The sequence below is a fragment of the Delphinapterus leucas genome, chromosome 9, assembly GCF_059928025.1.
Source record: "Delphinapterus leucas isolate spDelLeu-1000000601 "Yukka" chromosome 9, BTC_Dleu_Yukka2, whole genome shotgun sequence".
Classification (NCBI taxonomy): domain Eukaryota; kingdom Metazoa; phylum Chordata; class Mammalia; order Artiodactyla; family Monodontidae; genus Delphinapterus; species Delphinapterus leucas.
The window spans coordinates 55,690,559-55,709,752 of NC_143137.1; the positions used below are offsets into that span (position 1 = coordinate 55,690,559).

The 19,194-nt window shown below is 36.3% G+C and overlaps 1 protein-coding gene across 8 annotated transcripts in view; it reads left to right on the forward strand.

Moving 5' to 3' along the window:
- ANKIB1 (ankyrin repeat and IBR domain containing 1) overlaps nucleotides 1-19,194 on the forward strand; it is a 158,751-nt gene that overhangs the window by 33,111 nt on the left and 106,446 nt on the right. Inside the window, exon 2 of one of the 8 annotated variants that reach the window (XM_022585669.2) lies at nucleotides 10,731-10,798. The exons of the other annotated variants lie outside the window; for them this stretch is intronic. Coding sequence (XP_022441377.1) covers nucleotides 10,796-10,798 — 3 coding nt within the window. The 5' untranslated portion in view covers nucleotides 10,731-10,795. The remainder of the gene's footprint in view (nucleotides 1-10,730; nucleotides 10,799-19,194) is intronic. 8 annotated transcript variants of the gene reach the window in all.

Genomic DNA, 19,194 nt, shown 5'->3' on the forward strand with positions numbered 1-19,194 from the left:
TTGACAAGGAAATTTAGTTATTTCTGAGATATACATTTTAAAGTAATAACTAGAATTATGACTTATAACATTATACCAGAACATATAACATTTTTAGAAATTTCATGTAATGTCTGAAACATTTATATTAACGTATTTCCATACAACTAACCCAAAGAAAGTTTAGTATTAGTTGTTTTTTTGGTTTTGTTTTGTTTTTTTATAATGCAGGTTCTTACAAGTCATCAATTTTATACACGTCAGTGTATACATGTCAGTCCCAATCGCCCAATTCAGCACAACAACATCCCCACCCCACCACGGTTTTCCCGCCTTTGTGTCCATATGTTTCTTCTCTACATCTCTGTCTCAACTTCTGCCCTGCAAACCGGTTTATCTGTAACATTTTTCTAGGTTACACATACATGCGTTAATATATGATATTTGTTTTTCTCTTTCTGACTTACTTCACTCTGTATGACAGTCTCTAAATCTATCCACGTCTCAACAAATGACTCAATTTCGTTCCTTTTTATGGCTGAGTAATATTCCATTGTGTGTATGTACCACAACTTCTTTATCCATTCGGCTGTTGATGGGCATTTAGGTTGCTTCCATGACCTGGCTATTGTAAATAGTGCTGCAATGAACACTGGGGTGCATGTGTCTTTTTGAATTATGGTTTTCTCTGGGTATATGCCCTGTAGTGGGATTGCTGGGTCATATGATAGTTCTATTTGTAGTTTTTTAAGGAACCTCCATACTGTTCTCCATAGTGGCTGTACCAATTTACATTCCCACCAGCAGTGCAAAAGGGTTCCCTTTTCTCCACACCCTTTCCAGCATTTGTTGTTTGTAGATTTTCTGATGATGCCCATTCTAACTGCTGTGAGGTGATACCTCATTGGGGTTTTGATTTACATTTCTCTAATAATTAGTGATGTTGAGCAGCTTTTCATGTGCTTCTTGGCCATCTGTATGTCCTCTTTGAAGAAATGTCTATTTAGGTCTTCTGCCCATTCTTGGATTGGGTTGTTTGTTTCTTTAATATTGAGCTGCATGAGCTGTTTATATATTTTGGAGATTAATCCTTTGTCCGTTGATTCATTTGCGAATATTATCTCCCATTCTAGGGGTTGTCTTTTCATCTTGTTTATGGTTTCCTTTGCTGTACAAAATCTTTTAAGTTTCATTAGGTTCCATTTGTTTATTTTCATTTTTACTTCCATTACTATAGGAGGTGGGTCAAAAAAGATCTTGCTGTGATTTATGTCAAAGAGTGTTCTTCCTATGTATTCCTCTAAGATTTTTATAGTGTCCAGTCTTACATTTAGGTCTCGAATCCATTTTGAGTTTTTTTTTTTTTAAACATTTATTTATTTGCCTGCACTGGGTCTTAGATGAGGCCTGTGGAATCTTTAGTTGCGGCATGCAGGCTCTTAATTGCAGCATGCGGGATCTAGTTCCCTAACCAGGAATTGAACCCTTGTCCCCTGCATTGGGAGAATGGAGTCTTAACCACTGGACCAGCAGAGAAGTCCCAACAAGCTTTTCTTGATATTTAGTCATCATTCAATTCCTGGTCCAGAGAGGGACATACCCTTACAATTGGAGATATCCTTAATAGATGTAAATTTACCTTCTAAAAGGGCATTTTCTACTTGGTTTTGAAAGATTCTCCTGGGTCTGCTGTTTCTTAAATTAATTAAGTCCAAAATAATCCTTTTGTCAAATGGGCATATTTTGGGGTGGTGTACTCTGCTCCCCCTTTTTTTTAACATCTTTATTGGGGTATAATCGATTTATAATGGTGTGTTAGTTTCTGCTTTATAACAAAATGAATCAGTTATACATATGTTCCCATATCTCTTCCCTCTTGCGTCTCCCTCCCTCCCACCCTCCCTATCCCACCCCTCCAGGCGGTCACAAAGCACCGAGTTGATCTCCCTGTGCTATGCGGCTGCTTCCCACTAGCTATCTACCTTACGTTTGGTAGTGTATATATGTCCCTGCCTCTCTCTCGCTTTCTCACAGCTTACCCTTTCCCCTCCCCATATCCTCAAGTCCATTCTCTAGTAGGTCTGTGTCTTTATCCCTGTCTTACTCCTAGGTTCTTCATGACATTTTTTTTTCTTAAATTCCATATATATGTGTTAGCATACGGTATTTGTCTCTCTCTTTCTGACTTACTACACTCTGTACGACAGACTCTAGGTCTATCCACCTCATTACAAATAGCTCAATTTCGTTTCTTTTTATGGCTGAGTAATATTCCATTGTATATATGTGCCACATCTTCTTTATCCATTCATCCGATGATGGACACTTAGGTTGTTTCCATCTCCGGGATATTGTAAATAGAGCTGCAATGAACATTTTGGTACATGACTCTTTTTGAATTATGGTTTCCTCAGGGTATATGCCCAGTAGTGAGATTGCTGGGTCATATGATAGTTCTATTTGTAGTTTTTTAAGGAACCTCCATACTGTTCTGCATAGTGGCTGTACCAATTTACATTCCCACCAGCAGTGCAAAAGGGTTTCCTTTTCTCCACACCCTCTCCAGCATTTATTGTTTCTAGATTTTTTGATGATGGCCATTATGACTGGTGTGAGATGATATCTCATTGTAATTTTGATTAGCATTTCTCTAATGATTAATGATGTTGAGCATTCTTTCATGTGCTTGTTGGCAGTCTGTATATCTTCTTTGGAGAAATGTCTGTTTAGGTCTTGTGCCCATTTTTGGATTGGGTTGTTTGTTTTTTTGTTATTGAGCTGCATGAGCTGCTTATAAATTTTGGAGATTAATCCTTTGTCAGTTGATTCATTTGCAAATATTTTCTCCCATTCTGAGGGTTGTCTTTTGGTCTTGTTTATGGTTTCCTTTGCTGTGCAAAAGCTTTGAAGTTTCATTAGGTCCCATTTGTTTATTTTTGTTTTTATTTCCATTCCTCTTGGAGGTGGGTCAAAAAGGATCTTGCTGTGATTTATGTCATAGACTATTCTGCCTATGTTTTCCTCTAAGAGTTTGATAGTTTCTAGCCTTACATTTAGGTCTTTAATCCATTTTGAGCTTATTTTTGTGTATGGTGTTAGGGAGTGATCTAATCTCATACTTATACATGTACCTGACCAGTTTTCCCAGCACCACTTATTGAAGAGGCTGTCCTTTCTCCACTGTACATTCCTGCCTCCTTTATCAAAGATAAGGTGACCATATGTGTGTGGGTTTATCTCTGGGCTTTCTATCCTGTTCCATTGATCTATCTTTCTGTTTTTGTGCCAGTACCATACTGTCTTAATTACTGTAGCTTTGTAGTATAGTCTGAAGTCAGGGAGCCTGATTACTCCAGCTCCATTTTTCGTTCTCAAGATTGCTTTGGGTATTCGGGGTCTTTTGTGTTTCAATACAAACTGTGAAAGTTTTTGTTCTAGTTGTGTGAAAAATGCCAGTGGTAGTTTGATAGGGATTGCATTGAATCTGTAGATTGCTTTGGGTAGTAGTCATTTTCACAATGTTGATTCTTCCAATCCAAGAACATGGTATATCTCTCCATCTATTGGTATCATCTTTGATTTCTTTTATCAGTGTCTTATAATTTTCTGCATATAGGTCTTTTGTCTCCTTAGGTAGGTTTATTCCTAGATATTTTATTTCTTTTGTTGCAATGGTAAATGAGAGTGTTTTATTGATTTCGCTTTCAGATTTTTCATCATTAGTGTATAGGAATGCTAGAGATTTCTGTGCATTAATTTTGTATCCTGCTACTTTACCAAATTCATTGATTAGCTCTAGTAATTTTCTGGTAGCATCTTTAGGATTCTCTATGTATAGCATCATGTCGTCTGCAAACAGTGACAGCTTTACTTCTTTTCTGATTTGGATTCCTTTTATTTCCTTTTGTTCTCCGATTGCTGTGGCTAAAACTTCCAAAACTATGTTGAATAAGAGTGGTGAGAGTGGGCAACCTTGTCTTGTTCCTGATCTTAGTGAAAATGCTTTCAGTTTTTCACCATTGAGGACGATGTTGGCTGTGGGTTTGTCATATATGACCTTTATTATGTTGAGGAACGTTCCCTCTATGCCTGCTTTCTGCAGGGTTTTTATAATAAATGGGTGTTGAATTTTGTCGAAAGCTTTCTCTGCATCTATTGAGATGATCATACGGTTTTTCTCCTTCAGTTTGTTAATATGGTGTATCACGTTGATTGATTTGCGTATATTGAAGAATCCTTGCATTCCTGGAATAAACCCCACTTGATCATGGTGTATGATCCGTTTAATGTGCTGTTGGATTCTGTTTGCTAGTATTTTGTTCAGGATTTTTGCATCTATGTTCATCAATTTTATTGGCCTGTAGTTTTCTTTCTTTGTGACATCCTTGTCTGGTTTTGGTATCAGGGTGATGGTGGCCTCATAGAATGAGTCTGGGAGTGTTCCTCCCTCTGCTATGTTTTGGAAGTTTGAGAAGGATAGGTATTAGCTCTTCTCTAAATGTTTGGTAGAATTCGCCTGTGAAGCCATCTGGTCCTGGGCTTTTGTTTATTTGAAGATTTTTAATCACAGTTTCAATTTCAGTGCTTGTGATTGGTCTGTTCACATTTTCTATTTCTTCCTGATTCAGTCTTGGCAGGTTGTGCCTTTCTAAGAATTTGTCCCTATCTTCCAGGTTGTCCATTTTATTGGCATAGAGTTGCTTGTAGTAATCTCTCATGATCTTTTGTAATTCTGCAGTGTCAGTTGTTACTTTTCCTTTTTCATTTCTAATTCTATTGATTTGAGTCTTCTCCCTTTTTTTCTTGATGAGTCTGGCTAATGGTTTATCAATTTTGTTTATCTTCTCAAAGAACCAGCTTTTAGTTGTATTGATCTTTGCTATTGTTTCCTTCATTTCTTTTTCATTTATTTCTAATCTGATTTTTATGATTTCTTTCCTTCTGCTTATTTTGGGGTTTTTTTTGTTCTTTCTCTAATTGCTTTAGGTGCAAGGTTAGGTTGTTTATTCGAGATGTTTCCTGTTTCTTAAGGTAGGATTGTATTGCTATAAACTTCCCTCTTAAAACCATTTTGAGTTTATTTTTCTGTATGGTATTAGGGAGTGTTCTAATTTCATTCTTTTACATGTAGCTGTCCAGTTTTCCCAGCCCCTCTTATTGAAGACACTGTCTTTTCTCCATTGTATATCTTTCCCTCCTTTGTCATAGATTAGTTGACCATAGGTGCGTGGGTTTATCTCTGGGCTTTCTATCTTGTTCCATTGATCTGTGTTTCTGTTATTGTGCCAGTATCATATTCTCTTGATTACTGTACCTTTGCAGTGTAGTCTGAAGTCAGGGAGTCTGATTCCTCCAGCTCCGTTTTTTTCCCTCAAGACTGTTTTGGCTATTCGGGGTCTTTTGTGTCCCTATACAAATTTTGAGATGATTTATTCTAGTTCCGTAAAAAATACTATTGGAAATTTGATAGGGATTGCATTGAATCTGTAGATTGCTTTGAGTAGTATACTCATTTTCACAATATTGATTCTTCCAATCTAAGAACATGGTGTATCTCTCCATCTGTTGGTATCATCTTTAATTTCTTTCATCAGTGTCCTGTAGTTTTCTGCTTACAGGTCTTTTGTTTCCCTAGTTAGGTTTATTCCTAGGTATTTTATCTTTTTGTTGCAATGGTAGACGGGAGTGTTTCCTTAATTTCTCTTTCAGACTTTTCATCATTCGTGTATAGGAAGGGAAGAGATTTCCGTGCATTAACTTTGTATCCTGCACCTTTACCAAATTCATGGATTAGCTCTAGTAGGTCTCTGGTGGCATTTTTAGGATTCTCTATGTATAGTATCATGTCATCTGTAAACAGTGACTTGATGAGATTGGCTAATGGTTTATCAATTTTGTTTATCTTCTCAAAGAACCAACTTTTAGTTTTATTGATCTTTGCTATTATTTTCTTTGTTTCTGTTTCATTTATTTCCGCTCTGATCTTTATGATTTCTTTCCTTCTGCTAACTTTGGGTTTTGTTTGTTCTTTTTACTCTTGTTTCTTAAGGTGTCAGCTTAGATTGTTTATTTGAGATTTTTCTTGTTTCTTGAGCTAGGCTGGTATAGCTATAAGCTTTTCTCTTAGAACTGCTTTTGCTGCATCCTATAGGTTTTGGATCATCGTGTTTTCTTTGTCATTTGCCTCTAGGTATTTTTTGATTTCCTCTTTGATTTCTTCAGTGATCTCTTTGTTATTTAGTAACGTATTGCTTAGCCTCCATGTGTTTGTGTTTTTTACATTTTTTTCCCTGTAATTCAATTCTGATCTCATAGCATTGTGGTCAGAAAAGATGCTTGATATGATTTCAATTTTCTTAAATTTACTGAGGCTTGATTTGTGACCCCCAATGTGATCTATCCTGGAGAATGTTCTGTGCTCACTTGAGAAGAAAGTGTAATCTGCTGTTTTTGGATGGAATGTCCTATAAATATCAGTTAAATCTATCTGGTCTATTGTGTCATTTAAAGCTTGTGTTTCCTTATTTATTTTCATTTTCGATGATCTGTCCATTGGTGTAAGTGAGGTGTTAGAGTCCCCCACTGTTATCGTGTTACTGTCGATTTCATCTTTTAGAGCTGTTAGCAGTTGCCTTACGTATTGAGGTGCTCCTATGTTGGGTGCATATATATTTATAATTATACCTTCTTTTTGGATTGATCCCTTGATCATTATGTAGTGTCCTTCCTTGTCTCTTGTAACATTCTTTATTTTAAAGTCTATTTTATCTGATATGAGTATAGGTACTCGAGCTTTCTTTTGATTTCCATTTGCATGGAATATCTTTTTCCATCCCCTCACTTTCAGTCTGAATGTGTCCCTAGGTCTGAAGTGGGTCTCTTGTAGACAGCATATATATGGATCTTGTTTTTGTATCCACTCAGCAAGCCTGTGACTTTTGGTTGGAGCATTTAATCCATTCACGTTTAAGGTAATTATCGATATGTATGTTCCTGTGACCATTTCCTTAATTGTTTTGGGTTTGTTTTTGTAGATACTTTCTTCTCTTTTGTTTCCCACTTAGAGAGGTTTCTTTAGCATTTGTTGTAGAGCTAGCTGGTTTGGTGGTGCTGAATTCTCTTAGCCTTTGCTTGTCTGTAAAGCTTTTGGTTTCTCCATCAAATCTGAATGATCCTTGCCGGGTAGAGTAATTTTGTTGTAGGTTCTTCCCTTTCATCACTTTAAGTATATCATGCCACTCCCTTCTGGCTTGTAGAGTTTCTGCTGAGAAATCAGCTGTTAACCTTATGGGAGTTCCCTTGTATATTATTTTTTGTTTGTCCCTTGCTGCTTTCAATAATTTTTCTTTGTCTTTAATTTTTGGCAATTTGATTACGATGTGTCTCGGCGTGTTTCTCCTTGGTTTTATCTTGTATGGAACTCACTGTGCTTCCTGGACTTGGGTGGCTATTTCCTTTCCTATGTTAGGGAACTTTTCGACTATAATCTCTTCAAATATTTTCTCTGGTCCCTTCTCTCTCTCTTCTCCTTCTCGGACCCCTATAATGTGATGTTGTTGCATTTAATGTTGTCCCAGAGGTCTCTTAGACTGCCTTCACTTCTTGTCATTCTTTTTTCTTTATTCTGTTCCGCAGCTGTGAATTCCACCATTCTGTCCTCCAGGTCACTTATTCTTCTTCTGCCTCAGTTATTCTGCTATTGATTGCTTTAGTGTAGTTTTTGTTTTTGCGGTACGCGGGCCTCTCACTGCTGTGGTCTCTCCCGTTGCGGCGCAAAGGCTCAGCACGCGCAGGCTCAGCGGCCATGGCTCACGGGCCCAGCCGCTCTGCGGCATTTGGAACCTTCCCAGACCGGGGCATGAACCTGTGTCCCCTGCATCGGCTAGCGGACTCTCAACCACTGCGCCACCAGGGAAGCCCGCTTCTAGTGTAGCTTTCAGTTACTGTACTGTTCATCTCTGTTTGTTTGTTCTTTAATTCTTCTAGGTCTTTGTTAAACATTTCTTGTATCTTCTCGGTCTTTCCCTCCATTGTTTTTCCGAGGTCCTGGATCATCTTCACTATCATTATTCTGAAATCTTTTTCGGGAAGGTTGCCTATCTCCACTTCGTTTAGTTGTTTTTCTGGGGTTTTATCTTGTTCCTTCATCTGGTACATAGCCCACTGCCTTTTCATCTTGTCTGTCTTTCTGTGAATGTGGTTTTTGTTCTACAGGCTGCAGGAGTGTTGTTCTTCTTGCTTCTGCTCTCTGCCCTCTGGTGGATGAGGCCATCTAAGAGGCTTGATGGGAGGGACTGGTGGTGGGTAGTGCAGACTGTTGCTCTGGTGGGCAGAGCTCAGTAAAACTTTAATCTGCTTGACTGCTGATGGGTAGGGCTGGGTTCCCTCCCTGTTGGTTGTTTGGCCTGAGGCAACCCAATACTGGAGCCTACCTGGGCTCTTTGGTGGGGGTAATGAGAGACTCTGGGAGGGCTCACCCCAAGGAGTACTTCCCAGAACTTCTTCTTCCAGTGTCCTTGTCCCCATGGTGAGCCACAGCCACCCCCCGCCTCTGCAGGGGACCCTCCAACACTAGCAGGTAGGTCTCGTTTAGTCTCCCCTGGGATCACTGCTCCTTCCCCTGGGTCCCGAAGCACACACTACTTTGTGTGTGCCCTCCAAGAGTGGAGTCTCTGTTTCCCCCAGTCCTGTCAAAGTCCTGCAATCAAATCCCAGTAGTCTTCAAAGTCTGATCCTCTAGGAATTTCTCCTCCTGTTGCCAGATCCCCAGGTTGGGAAGCCTGACGTGGGGCTCAGAACCTTCAATCCAGTGGGTGGACTTCTGTGGTATAAGTGTTTTCCAGTCTGTGAGTCACCCACCCAGCAGTTATGGGATTTGATTTTACTGTGATTGCGCCCCTCCTACTGTCTCATTGTGGCTTCTCCTTTGTCTTTGGATGTAGGGTATCTTTTTTGGTGAGTTCCAGTGTCTTCCTGTCAAGGATTGTTCAGCAGCTAGTTGTGAATCGGTTGTTCTCTCAAGAGGGAGTGAGAGCACGTCCTTCTACTCCGCCATCTTGGTTCCTCCTTAAAAATTTGTTTTTTGTTCAGTTACGTGTCAGTTGCAGATATGCTTCAGATTTGCTCCAAGTCTTCATTCTGGGACCCAAGCTGAAGGAGAAGCTGCTGCTTGGGTCTTGTGGCAAAAAAGAGCAGTGGTAGAACCACATGATGGGTCTTAAAGCTTTGGTTCAGACATGTCATGCTTTACTTTTACTCGTATTTCATTGGCCAAAGCAAGTCAAATGGCCAACACTGGTATAAATGGGCAAGGAAATATAGTCCTCCTGTAGGGAGAGAAGTGAATAATTGGGGACAGTATTGCAGTCTATCACTGTATCCTTTTGGTTTTTGGTTCATATCATTTTGTAAAAGTTCTTAATGCATTCTGGATACTGAACTCGTGAGTTTAGCTTTTACACTTAGGTCTGGCATCCATTTTTACATGTAGTCTGAGATAGGAGTCAAGGTTCAGTTTTTTCCATATGGATATCCATTATCCATGGTGTCATTTGATGAAAGGACTTAACTTTCCCCCATTGACTTGTCCTAGCACCTTAATGCTGTTGAAGTGTGAGTCTATTTCTGAGGACTTTATTCTGTTCCATTAATCTATTTGTTAAACCTTATGGTTAGTATCATACCATCTTGAAATCAGGTAATGAAATTGTCTGACCGTCCCCTTTTTCAAGATTGGTAAGGATATTCTTTGGTTTTTGCAGTTCTGTATTTAGCCTTCCAATCTATGAACGTAGTTTATCTACCCCTTTCTTCCTTCCTCCCTCTCTCCCTCTCTGTCTCTCTCTCTCATTCTTTCTTTCTTTCTCCCTCTCTTTCTCTCCCTTTCTGCCTTCCTCCCTCCCTCCATTCCTTTCTTTCTTCCACTTTTTTTTTTTTTGTGGTACGCAGGCCTCTCACTGTTGTGGCCTCTCCCGTTGCGGAGCGCAGGCTCAGTGGCTATGGCTCACGGGCCTAGCCGTGCCACGGCATGTGGGATCTTCCCGGACCAGGGCACGAACCCATGTCCCCTGCATCGGCAGGCAGACTCTCAACCACTGCGCCACCAGGGAAGCCCCTCTTTCTTCCACTTTTATTGAGATATAATTGACATACAACACTGTATAAGGTGTACAGCGTACTGATTTGATTTACATACCTCATAAAGTGGTTATCACAGTAAGTTTAGTGAACATCCATCATCTCATGTAGACACAAAATTAAAGAAATAGGAAACATTTTTTTTCTTGTGATGAGAACTCTTAGAATTTACTCTTAACAACTTTCATCTATAACATACAGCAGTGTTGATTATATTTATCATGTTGTACATTACATCCCAGGTTCTTATAGCTAGAAGTTTGTACATTTTGACTGCCTTCATCCAGTCTCCCCCTTCCCACCCCCCCACCCCCGTAATCACAAATCTGATCTCTTTTTCTATGAGTTTGTTTGTTCTAGAAGAATGATTGACCTACAACACTGTGCTACTTCCTGTTACACTACATAGTGATTCGAAATTTCTATACCTTTCAAACTGATCACCGTGATATGTCTAATTATGATATGTCATCATACAAAGATATTACATAGTTATTGACTATATTCCCCACACTGTACATTTCATATCAATGATTCATTTTTTTAGCAACTGGAAGTTTGTACCTCTTAATCTTCCTCATCTATTTTTTTTCTCCCTTTGCCCATTTATTTAGATCTTCTTTAATCCTGACAATGTTTGTTTCAGCATAGAAGTCTTACACATCTTCTGTTCAATTTAATGGTAAGTATATTTTTGACACTAACTGTAAATAGAATTTATATTTTATAATTTATATATAACTATAAATTATTAACTTATATTTATGTAATATATAATCTAAATCTTGAATCCTGTGTATTATTACTTTCAAACACCACACCCATAATTAGATCTAGTTTTTTTTTTTATTGAAGTATAGTTGATTTACAATTTCAGGTATACAATATAATGATTTGGTATTTTATGGATTATAATCTATTTAAGGTTATTATAAAATATTGGTTATATTCCCTGTACTGTACATTACACCCTTGCATCTTATTTATTTTATACCTAATAGTTTGCACCTCTTAATCCCCTTTCTCTATCTTGCCGTTCCACCCTCTGGTAACCACTAGTTTGTTCTCTGTATTCATAAGTGTGTTTCTGGTTTGTTATATGCATTTGTTTGTTTTAATTTTTAGATTCCATGTATAAGTGAAAACATACAGTATTTATCCGTCTCTGACTTACTTCACTGAGCATAATACCCTCCAACTCTGTCCACATTGTTGCAAATGGCAAAATTTCATTCTTTTTTATGACTAATATTCCATTATATATTCATTACCACATCTTCTTTATCCATTCACGTGTTGATGGACACTTTGGTTGCTTCCATATCTTGGCTATTGTAAATAATGCTGCTATGATATTGAAGTGTATATATTTTTTGAAATTAGTGTTTTCATTTTCTTTGGATATATACCCAAGAATAGAATTGTTGGATCATATGGGTCTATATTTAGTCTTTTGAAGAGCTGCCATACTGTTTTCCATAGTGGCTATACCAGTTTACATTCCCACCAGCAGTGAACTAAGGGTCCCTTTCTCCACATCCTCACCAGCATTTATTATTTGTTGTCTTTTTGATGATAACTATTCTGACATGTGTGAGATGATATCTCATTGTAGTTTTGATTTGCATTTCCCTGATGATTAGTGACATTAAGGATCTTTCCATATGCCTGTTGGCCATCTGTTTGTCTTCTTTTGAAAAATGTCTATTGAGGTCTTCTGCCCATTCTTTAATTGGGTTGTTGCTTTTTAAATATTGAGTTATATTAGCTATTTGTATATTTTGGACATTAACCCCTTATCAGACATATCGTTTGCAAATACATTCTCCTACTCAGTAGGTAGTCTTTTCGTTTTGTTGATGGCTTCCCTTGCTGTGCAGAAATTTTTAAGTTTAATTAGGTCTCATTTGTTTATTTTTGCCTTTTTTTCTCTTGCCTGAGAAGACAGATCCAAAAAAATATGGCTAAGATTTATGTCAAAGAGTGTACTGCCTCTTCTCTTTTAAGTTTCTTCTAGGTTATAGTTACAGGTCTTTAATCCATTTTGAGTTATTTTGTATATGGTGTGATAAAATGTTCTAATTTCATTCTTTTAGCTGTCCAGTTTTCCCAACACTACTTATTGAAGAGACTGTCTTTTCCCTGTTGTATATTCTTGCCTCCTTTGTTGTAGATTAATTGACAATAAGTGCATGAGTTTCTTTCTGGGCTCTCTATTCTTTTCCATTGATCTATGTCTGATTTTGTGCCACTACCATACTGTTTTGATTACTGTAGCTTTGTAGCATATTCTGAAGTTCAGGAGTGTGATACCTCCAGCTTTGTTCTTTTTTCTCAAGATTACTTTGACTATTTGGGGTCTTTCGTGATTCTTTATAAATTTCAGGAATATTCTAGTTCTGTGAAAATTGTCATGGGTGTTTTGATAAGGATTGCTTTGAATCTGTTGATTGCTTTGGGTTTATGGACATTTAAGCAATATTAGTCCTTCCAATCCATGAGTGTGGAATATCTTTCCATTATTTGTATGATTTTCAGTTTTCTTTATGAATGTCTTACAGTTTTCAGAGGTGTAGGTCTTTCATGTGTTTGATGAGTTTATCTCTAGGTATTTCATTCTTTTTGATGCAGTTGTAACTGGGATTGTTTTCTTGCTTTCTCTTTCACCGTTGAGTATGCGTTAGCTGTGGGTTTGTCATAAATGGCCTTTACTGTGTTGAGATATGTTCCCTCTATACCAACTTTGTTGAGGGTTTTTATCATGAATTGGTGTTGAATTTTGTCAAGAGCTTTTTCTGCATCTGTTGAGATGATAATATGATTTTTATTCTTTGTTTTGTTAATGTGGTGTACCTTATTGTTTGATTTGCAGATACTGAACCATCCTTGCGTCCCTGGAATAAATCCCACTTGACCATGGTTTATGATCCTTTTTATATGTTGTTAAATTTGGTTTGCTAATATTTTGTTTAGGATTTTTGTGCCTGTATACATCAAGGATACTGAAGTAATTTTCTTTTTCATGGTGTCTTTGCCTGGTTTTGGTATCTTAGTAGTGGTGGCCTCATAGAATGGATTTGGGAGTGTGATCTCTTTAGTTTTTTGGAATAATGTGAGAAAGATAAGTATTAACTCTTCTTTACCTGTTTGGTAGAATTCCCCTGTGAAGGTGTCCGGTCCTGGACTTTTGTTTTTGGGGAGTTTTTTGATTACTGATTCAGTTTTAATACTAGTAATCAGTCTATTCATATTATCTATTTCTTTATGATTCAATTTTGGAAGATAGTATGTTTCTAGGAATTTATCCATTTCTTCTACGTTGTCGAATTTTTTGGCATGTAACTGTTCATAGTATTCTATTATGATTGTTTATATTTCTGTGACATTGGTTGTAATTTCTCCTCTTTCACTTCTTATTTTGTTATTTGGGTCCTCTCTCTTTTTTTCTTAATGAGCCTGGCTAAAGGCTTATCAATTTTGTTTATCTTTTCAAAAAAACCAGCTCCTGGTTTCATTGATCTTTTCTTTTTTGGGGGTGGGGGTGGTCCTCTCTTTTATTTATTTCCTCTCTGACCTTTATTGTTTCCTGACTTCTGATGACTTTCAACTTTGTTTGTTCTTTTTCTAATTCCTTTAAATGGTAGTTTAGCTTGTGTATTCGAGATTTTTCTTGTTTCTTGAGGTACCTATATTGCTATAAACTTCTCTCTTAGAACTGCTTTTGCTACATCCCATAAATTTTGGAAAGTTGTGTTTTAATCTTCATTTGTCTCAAGGTGTTTTCCTATTTTCTTTTTGATTTCTTCATTCACCTGTTGGTTTTGTGGAAGCATGTTGTTTAGTCTCTATGTATTTTTGTTTTTCCCATTTTTCTTCCTGTAATTGACTTCTGGTTTCTTACTGTTGAGGTGAGAAAAGATGCTTGATATAATTTCTGTCCTTTTAAATTTGTTGAGACTTGTTTTGTGGCCTAGCATGTGACCTGTTCTGGAGAACATTCCATGTAAACTTGAAATGAATATGTATTTTGCTGTTTTGGGTTGGAATGTTCTGTAGATACCTGTTAACTACAACTGCTCTAATATGTCAGTTAATGCCACTGTTTCCTTACTGATTTTTTGTCTGCATAATCTGTCCATTGATGGTAGGTGGGGTGTTAAAATCCTACTATTATTGTATTCTTGTCAATTTCTCCCTTTATGTCCATTATTATTAGATCTATTTTTAAATACTTTTTTTTAATGCCAAAAAGAGTAGAGGAAGAATTCCAAATATAGTTGGCATGGTTCTATCATTCAGAGTTAGCAGTGTAGTATATATTTCCTTAGTCTTTTTTCTATGGATGCATATTTTTTATTTCCCTGTGACGATAGTATACATAACCTTATTTATTTATTGTAAAAGCATTTTTCCACATAAAGTTGTAAAAATGATTTTAATGATTGTATTCTAGCATTCTGTTGAGTGGATTTACCATAATTTACTTAACTGGAACCTAAACAGAGAAACATTTGTTCATAGTTTTTTTGGTATTTAAAATTTGAAAGTAATTGAAGTACTTGTTTGTTTTAGTATTAGAATAATTTTCTTCCATATATTTCAAAATGTACTAGAAGTATGCTGTCCCCTTAAATTGAAAATTTAAAAACACTCTTTTTACTTGACTAGTTTGTAAGAGATACTGAAAAAACTTTTTAGAACTTAAAACTCTTTATGATTTTATTTTGTAGTGTAACTCATTTATTGCATTATAGATATTTCTAATGGCTTTTCTTTTTTTTGAGGAGACTGTAATTCTGTTGTTTCTTGAGTTATGAACACTTAGTTTATAAATTTTCATGCATTGTAATAACCATCTTTACATATGGTCCAGAAAGGAAATGAACCTGTTCAAAATTATTTCTAAAATTAGTTTGTGAGTTCCATACAAGGAACTGAAAATGAAATTTTCTTGAAGGAATCCATTTTATATTTGTGGAATAGAATAACAGTGATGCTTTCATTTATCTCACTTGTGTCTAGAGAATGATGGAGTTAAGTAAAGCTCCAAGCATTGTTATTACCCCCTGGGTTTCTCTATCACTTAACTATTCAAGTAAGATGGTGACATCAGAGGTTAATCAGTCACTCATCCTTGTCCCTGTTGATGATCTTCAAATAGTTTATTGTGAATAAAAAGACTGACATCAGAAGAAAATTGGCAGCTTCCCTTCTTTTGTTCTTTCCACTTCTCTTGATATTATTCTCTGTAATAGGTGGTGCTAATAACTTTCCAGTACCCAGAGATTAGATGTTTATCTGTAAATGTAACAAAGCTTAAAACTCCTAAAATTGGAATTTGATTCAGTTTTTGACATGCACACACAGTTTCAGAAATTAGAAAGACCATACAATCTCATACTTATGACTTATACTGAACACAGTAAATGAAAAAACTATAATATTATTAAAAGAATCCTTTATGTGCTAGTATAATTCTAATACTAGTGATGTATATTTATAACATACTGTTTAAAGTCATAGATTTTATGTATTCATATACTTTTCAGTGTTATAATTTCTAATTTTTTTTCACATCTTCTTTCCTTTTTGACAGAATCATCCTTTCTAATTTAAAAATTTTTTTCTAGATGTTTCTTAAATTAATAACTAAAATTGTAAGAATCATCATGAAGTTTTGTTTTAAGGTCATCTCTTAATAGGAAAACCTTGAGAGAACATTAGTTTGTATAAAAATAATTTATTTCCTCTTAGTGTTGAATATCCAGTGGGCAGAACACCATGAATTAAAATTAGAATCTTGACAGTGGGAAATCAACCTTTTTAACAATATTGAGTAATATTATAAGCATATTTGTCATTGTTTATAAGTGTGAAAAATTTTGTTTAAAATGAACTAATATTTTTCAAGTGAGGTAAAACATCCCTTCATTATAGAAACTATATCACACAAACATACCAGAAGTGAATGTGGGTTTGGATTGATTGTTCCATGAGTTCCCTATAAATTTTAGAATTCTCATTTAATGTTATTCAGATTCCTTAACTTAGTGGTCATAAAAGACTAACACAGATTTATCCTATTTAAAATTTTAGTGTGTGCTTGGCATATATTTCTTTGTCTTTTCTGTTTGATTTGTTTTAATTCACGTGTATTGGTTTAGCTTAAGTAACTTTCTTTTCCAGGACTATTCAGAAATGAATTACAAGGAGGTAATGATAAGATACTACTTGGAAGTTGTCTCTCAGCTTAGGTTTGGATAGTCATTCATAACTTATCTGGTGGTTAGATTTCTCCCCCTTTCAACTGTCCTAAAGCTATGAACCAATAATTAAGGATAAAAAGGCTTCTGGGGGGAAAACACACACATACACAGGGGAAAGTACACAGATTTATAAGATGCCTTCTGTATTAGCTACTGTGCTAAATACTTCACTTACAGTTTTATTTTTCACAATAATTCATGTTCATTGTATTGTCAAGGAAGCAAATGCCAAGAGATTAACATAAAGATTAGGATTCAAGTCTCTTTTTTTAAAGAATTTTTTAAAGTGCTTTTTAGGTTCACAGCAAAATTGAAAGAAAGATACAGAGACTTCCTATCTGTCCCCTATGCCCACACATGTGTAGCCTCCTCTGTTATCAGTATTACTCACTAAAATGATACATTTGTTGAGTTGGTGAACCTACATCAATCAGCACGACAAATCACTCAAAGTCCATAGTTTACCTTTGGGTTCACTCTTGGTGTTTTATATTCTGTAGGTTTGGACAAATGTATAACGATATATATCCATTATTATAATATACAGAGTACTTCCAATACCCTAAAAATTTGCTGTGCTCCCTCTATTCATCCTTCCCCTGCCCCTAACACTGTTAATCATCTTTTTAAACCTGTGGATAGTTTTATCTTTCCCAGAAGGTCATATAGTTGGAATCTTGTAGTCTGTAGCCTTTTCACGTTGGCTTCTCTTACTTAGTAATGTGCAATTAGGGTTCCTCTATGTGTTTTCATGGCTTGATAGCTCATTTCTTTATAGTGCTGAATACTATTCCATTGTCTGGATGTACCACAGTTAATTTATTCATTTATCTACTGAAGAGCATCTTATTTGCTCCCAAGATTTGGCAGTTACAAATACAGCTGCTATAAATAGTAGTGTGTAGGTTTTTGTGTGGGTGTAAGTTTTCAACACCTTTGGGTAGATACCAAGGAGTGTGATTACTGGATTATGGTAAGAATATATTTACATTTGTAAGAAACCACCACACTGTCTTCCACAGTGATGGTACCATTTTGCATTCCCACCAGTAATGAATGTGAGTTCCTCTTGTTCTGTATCCTTGTCAGCCTTTGATGTTGTCAGTGTTCCAGATTTTGGCCATTCTAATAGGTATGTATCTCATTCTAATTTGTATTCCCTCATGACATATGATGTGGAATATAAATGTACTCATCTGCCACCTGTATATCTTCTTTGGTGAGGTGGCTGTTAAGATCTTTAGCCCATTTTAAAAATCAGATTGTTTTTATTGTTCAGTTTTAGGAGTTCTTTGTGTATTTAGGATAACAATTCACCATATGTGTCTTCTGCAGATATTTTCTCCCAGTCTGGCTTGTCTTCTCATTTTCTTGATGTTGCTTTTCACAGAGCAGAAGGTTTTAATTTTAATGAACTCCTGCTTATCCATTATTTCTTTCATGGCTCATGCCTTTGATGTTGCATCTAAAAAGTCATTGCTATCCCCAACATCATCTAGGTTTTATCCTGTTATCTTCTGGAAGTTTTATGTTTTTGAGTTTAAATTTAGCTCTGTAATCCATTTTGAGTTAATTAAATTTAGCTCTGTGATCCAGTTTGAGTTAATTTTTGTGAAGGGTGCAAGGTTCTAGATTTGTGGGAGGGTTTCTTTTTCTTTTATTATTTTATTTATTTATTTATTTAGCTAGCTAGCTGCACTGAGTCTTAGTCATGGCACGCAGGATCTAAGTTGCCGAATGCGGAGCCTTCATTGCGGCATGTGGGGTCTTTTAGTTGTGGCACACAGGATCTAGTTCCCCAACCAGGGATCAAACCCGGGCCCCCTGCATTGGGAGCATGGAGTCTTAACCACTGGGCCGCGAGGGAAGTCCCCGTGGGGGTTTTTTTTGCATGTGGATGTCTAGTTATTCCAGCACCATATGTTGAAGAGACTATTTTTGCTCCATTGTATTGCCTTTGCTCCTTGTCAAAGATCATTTAACTTATTTATGTGGGTCTGTTTCTGGGCTTTCTGTTCTGTTTTGTTGACCTACTTGTCTATTCTTTCACCAGTACCACACTGTCTTGATTATTCTAGCTTTACAGGAAGTCTTCAAATCGGGTAGCATTAATCTTTCAACTTTGTTCTTCTGCTTCAGTATTGTGTTGACTATTTTGGGTCTATTTTCTCTCCAGAGAAGCTGTAGAATCAGTTTGTCAATATTCACAAAGTAACTTGCTGGAATTTTGATTGGGATTATATTGAGTCTGTAGATCAATTTGGGAATAATTGACATCTTGACAATACTGAGCTTTCCTATCCATGAATGGGGAATATCCCACTATTTTTAAGTTTTTCTTTCATTTCATTCATCAGAGTTTTGTAGTTTTTTTTAATATAGATCTTGCATATATTTTGTTAGATTTATACCTAAGCATTCCATTTTTTAGATGGTTATGTAAATAGTATTGTGTTTTTACTTACAATTTCACTTGTATTGCAGAGCAATGAAGTATCACTGTTCAGTTTTTGCCCATTCTTTTGGACTTTCTGCATAGATGATCATGTCATCTACAAACAAAGGCAGTTTTACTTTTTCCTTCCCAATCTGTATGCCATTTGTTTCCTTTTGTCGTCTTATTGCATTGTCTATAACCTCCAGTGTGATATTGAAAAGGAGTAGTGAGAGGGTCATCCTTGCCTTGTATCTGTTCTTAGTGGGAAAGCTTTGGGTTTCTCACCTTTAAGTTACCTCTTTATCAAGGTGAGATAGTTCCCCTCTATTCCTTCTTTATCTAGAGTTTTCAAAATCATGAATGGGTGTTGGATTT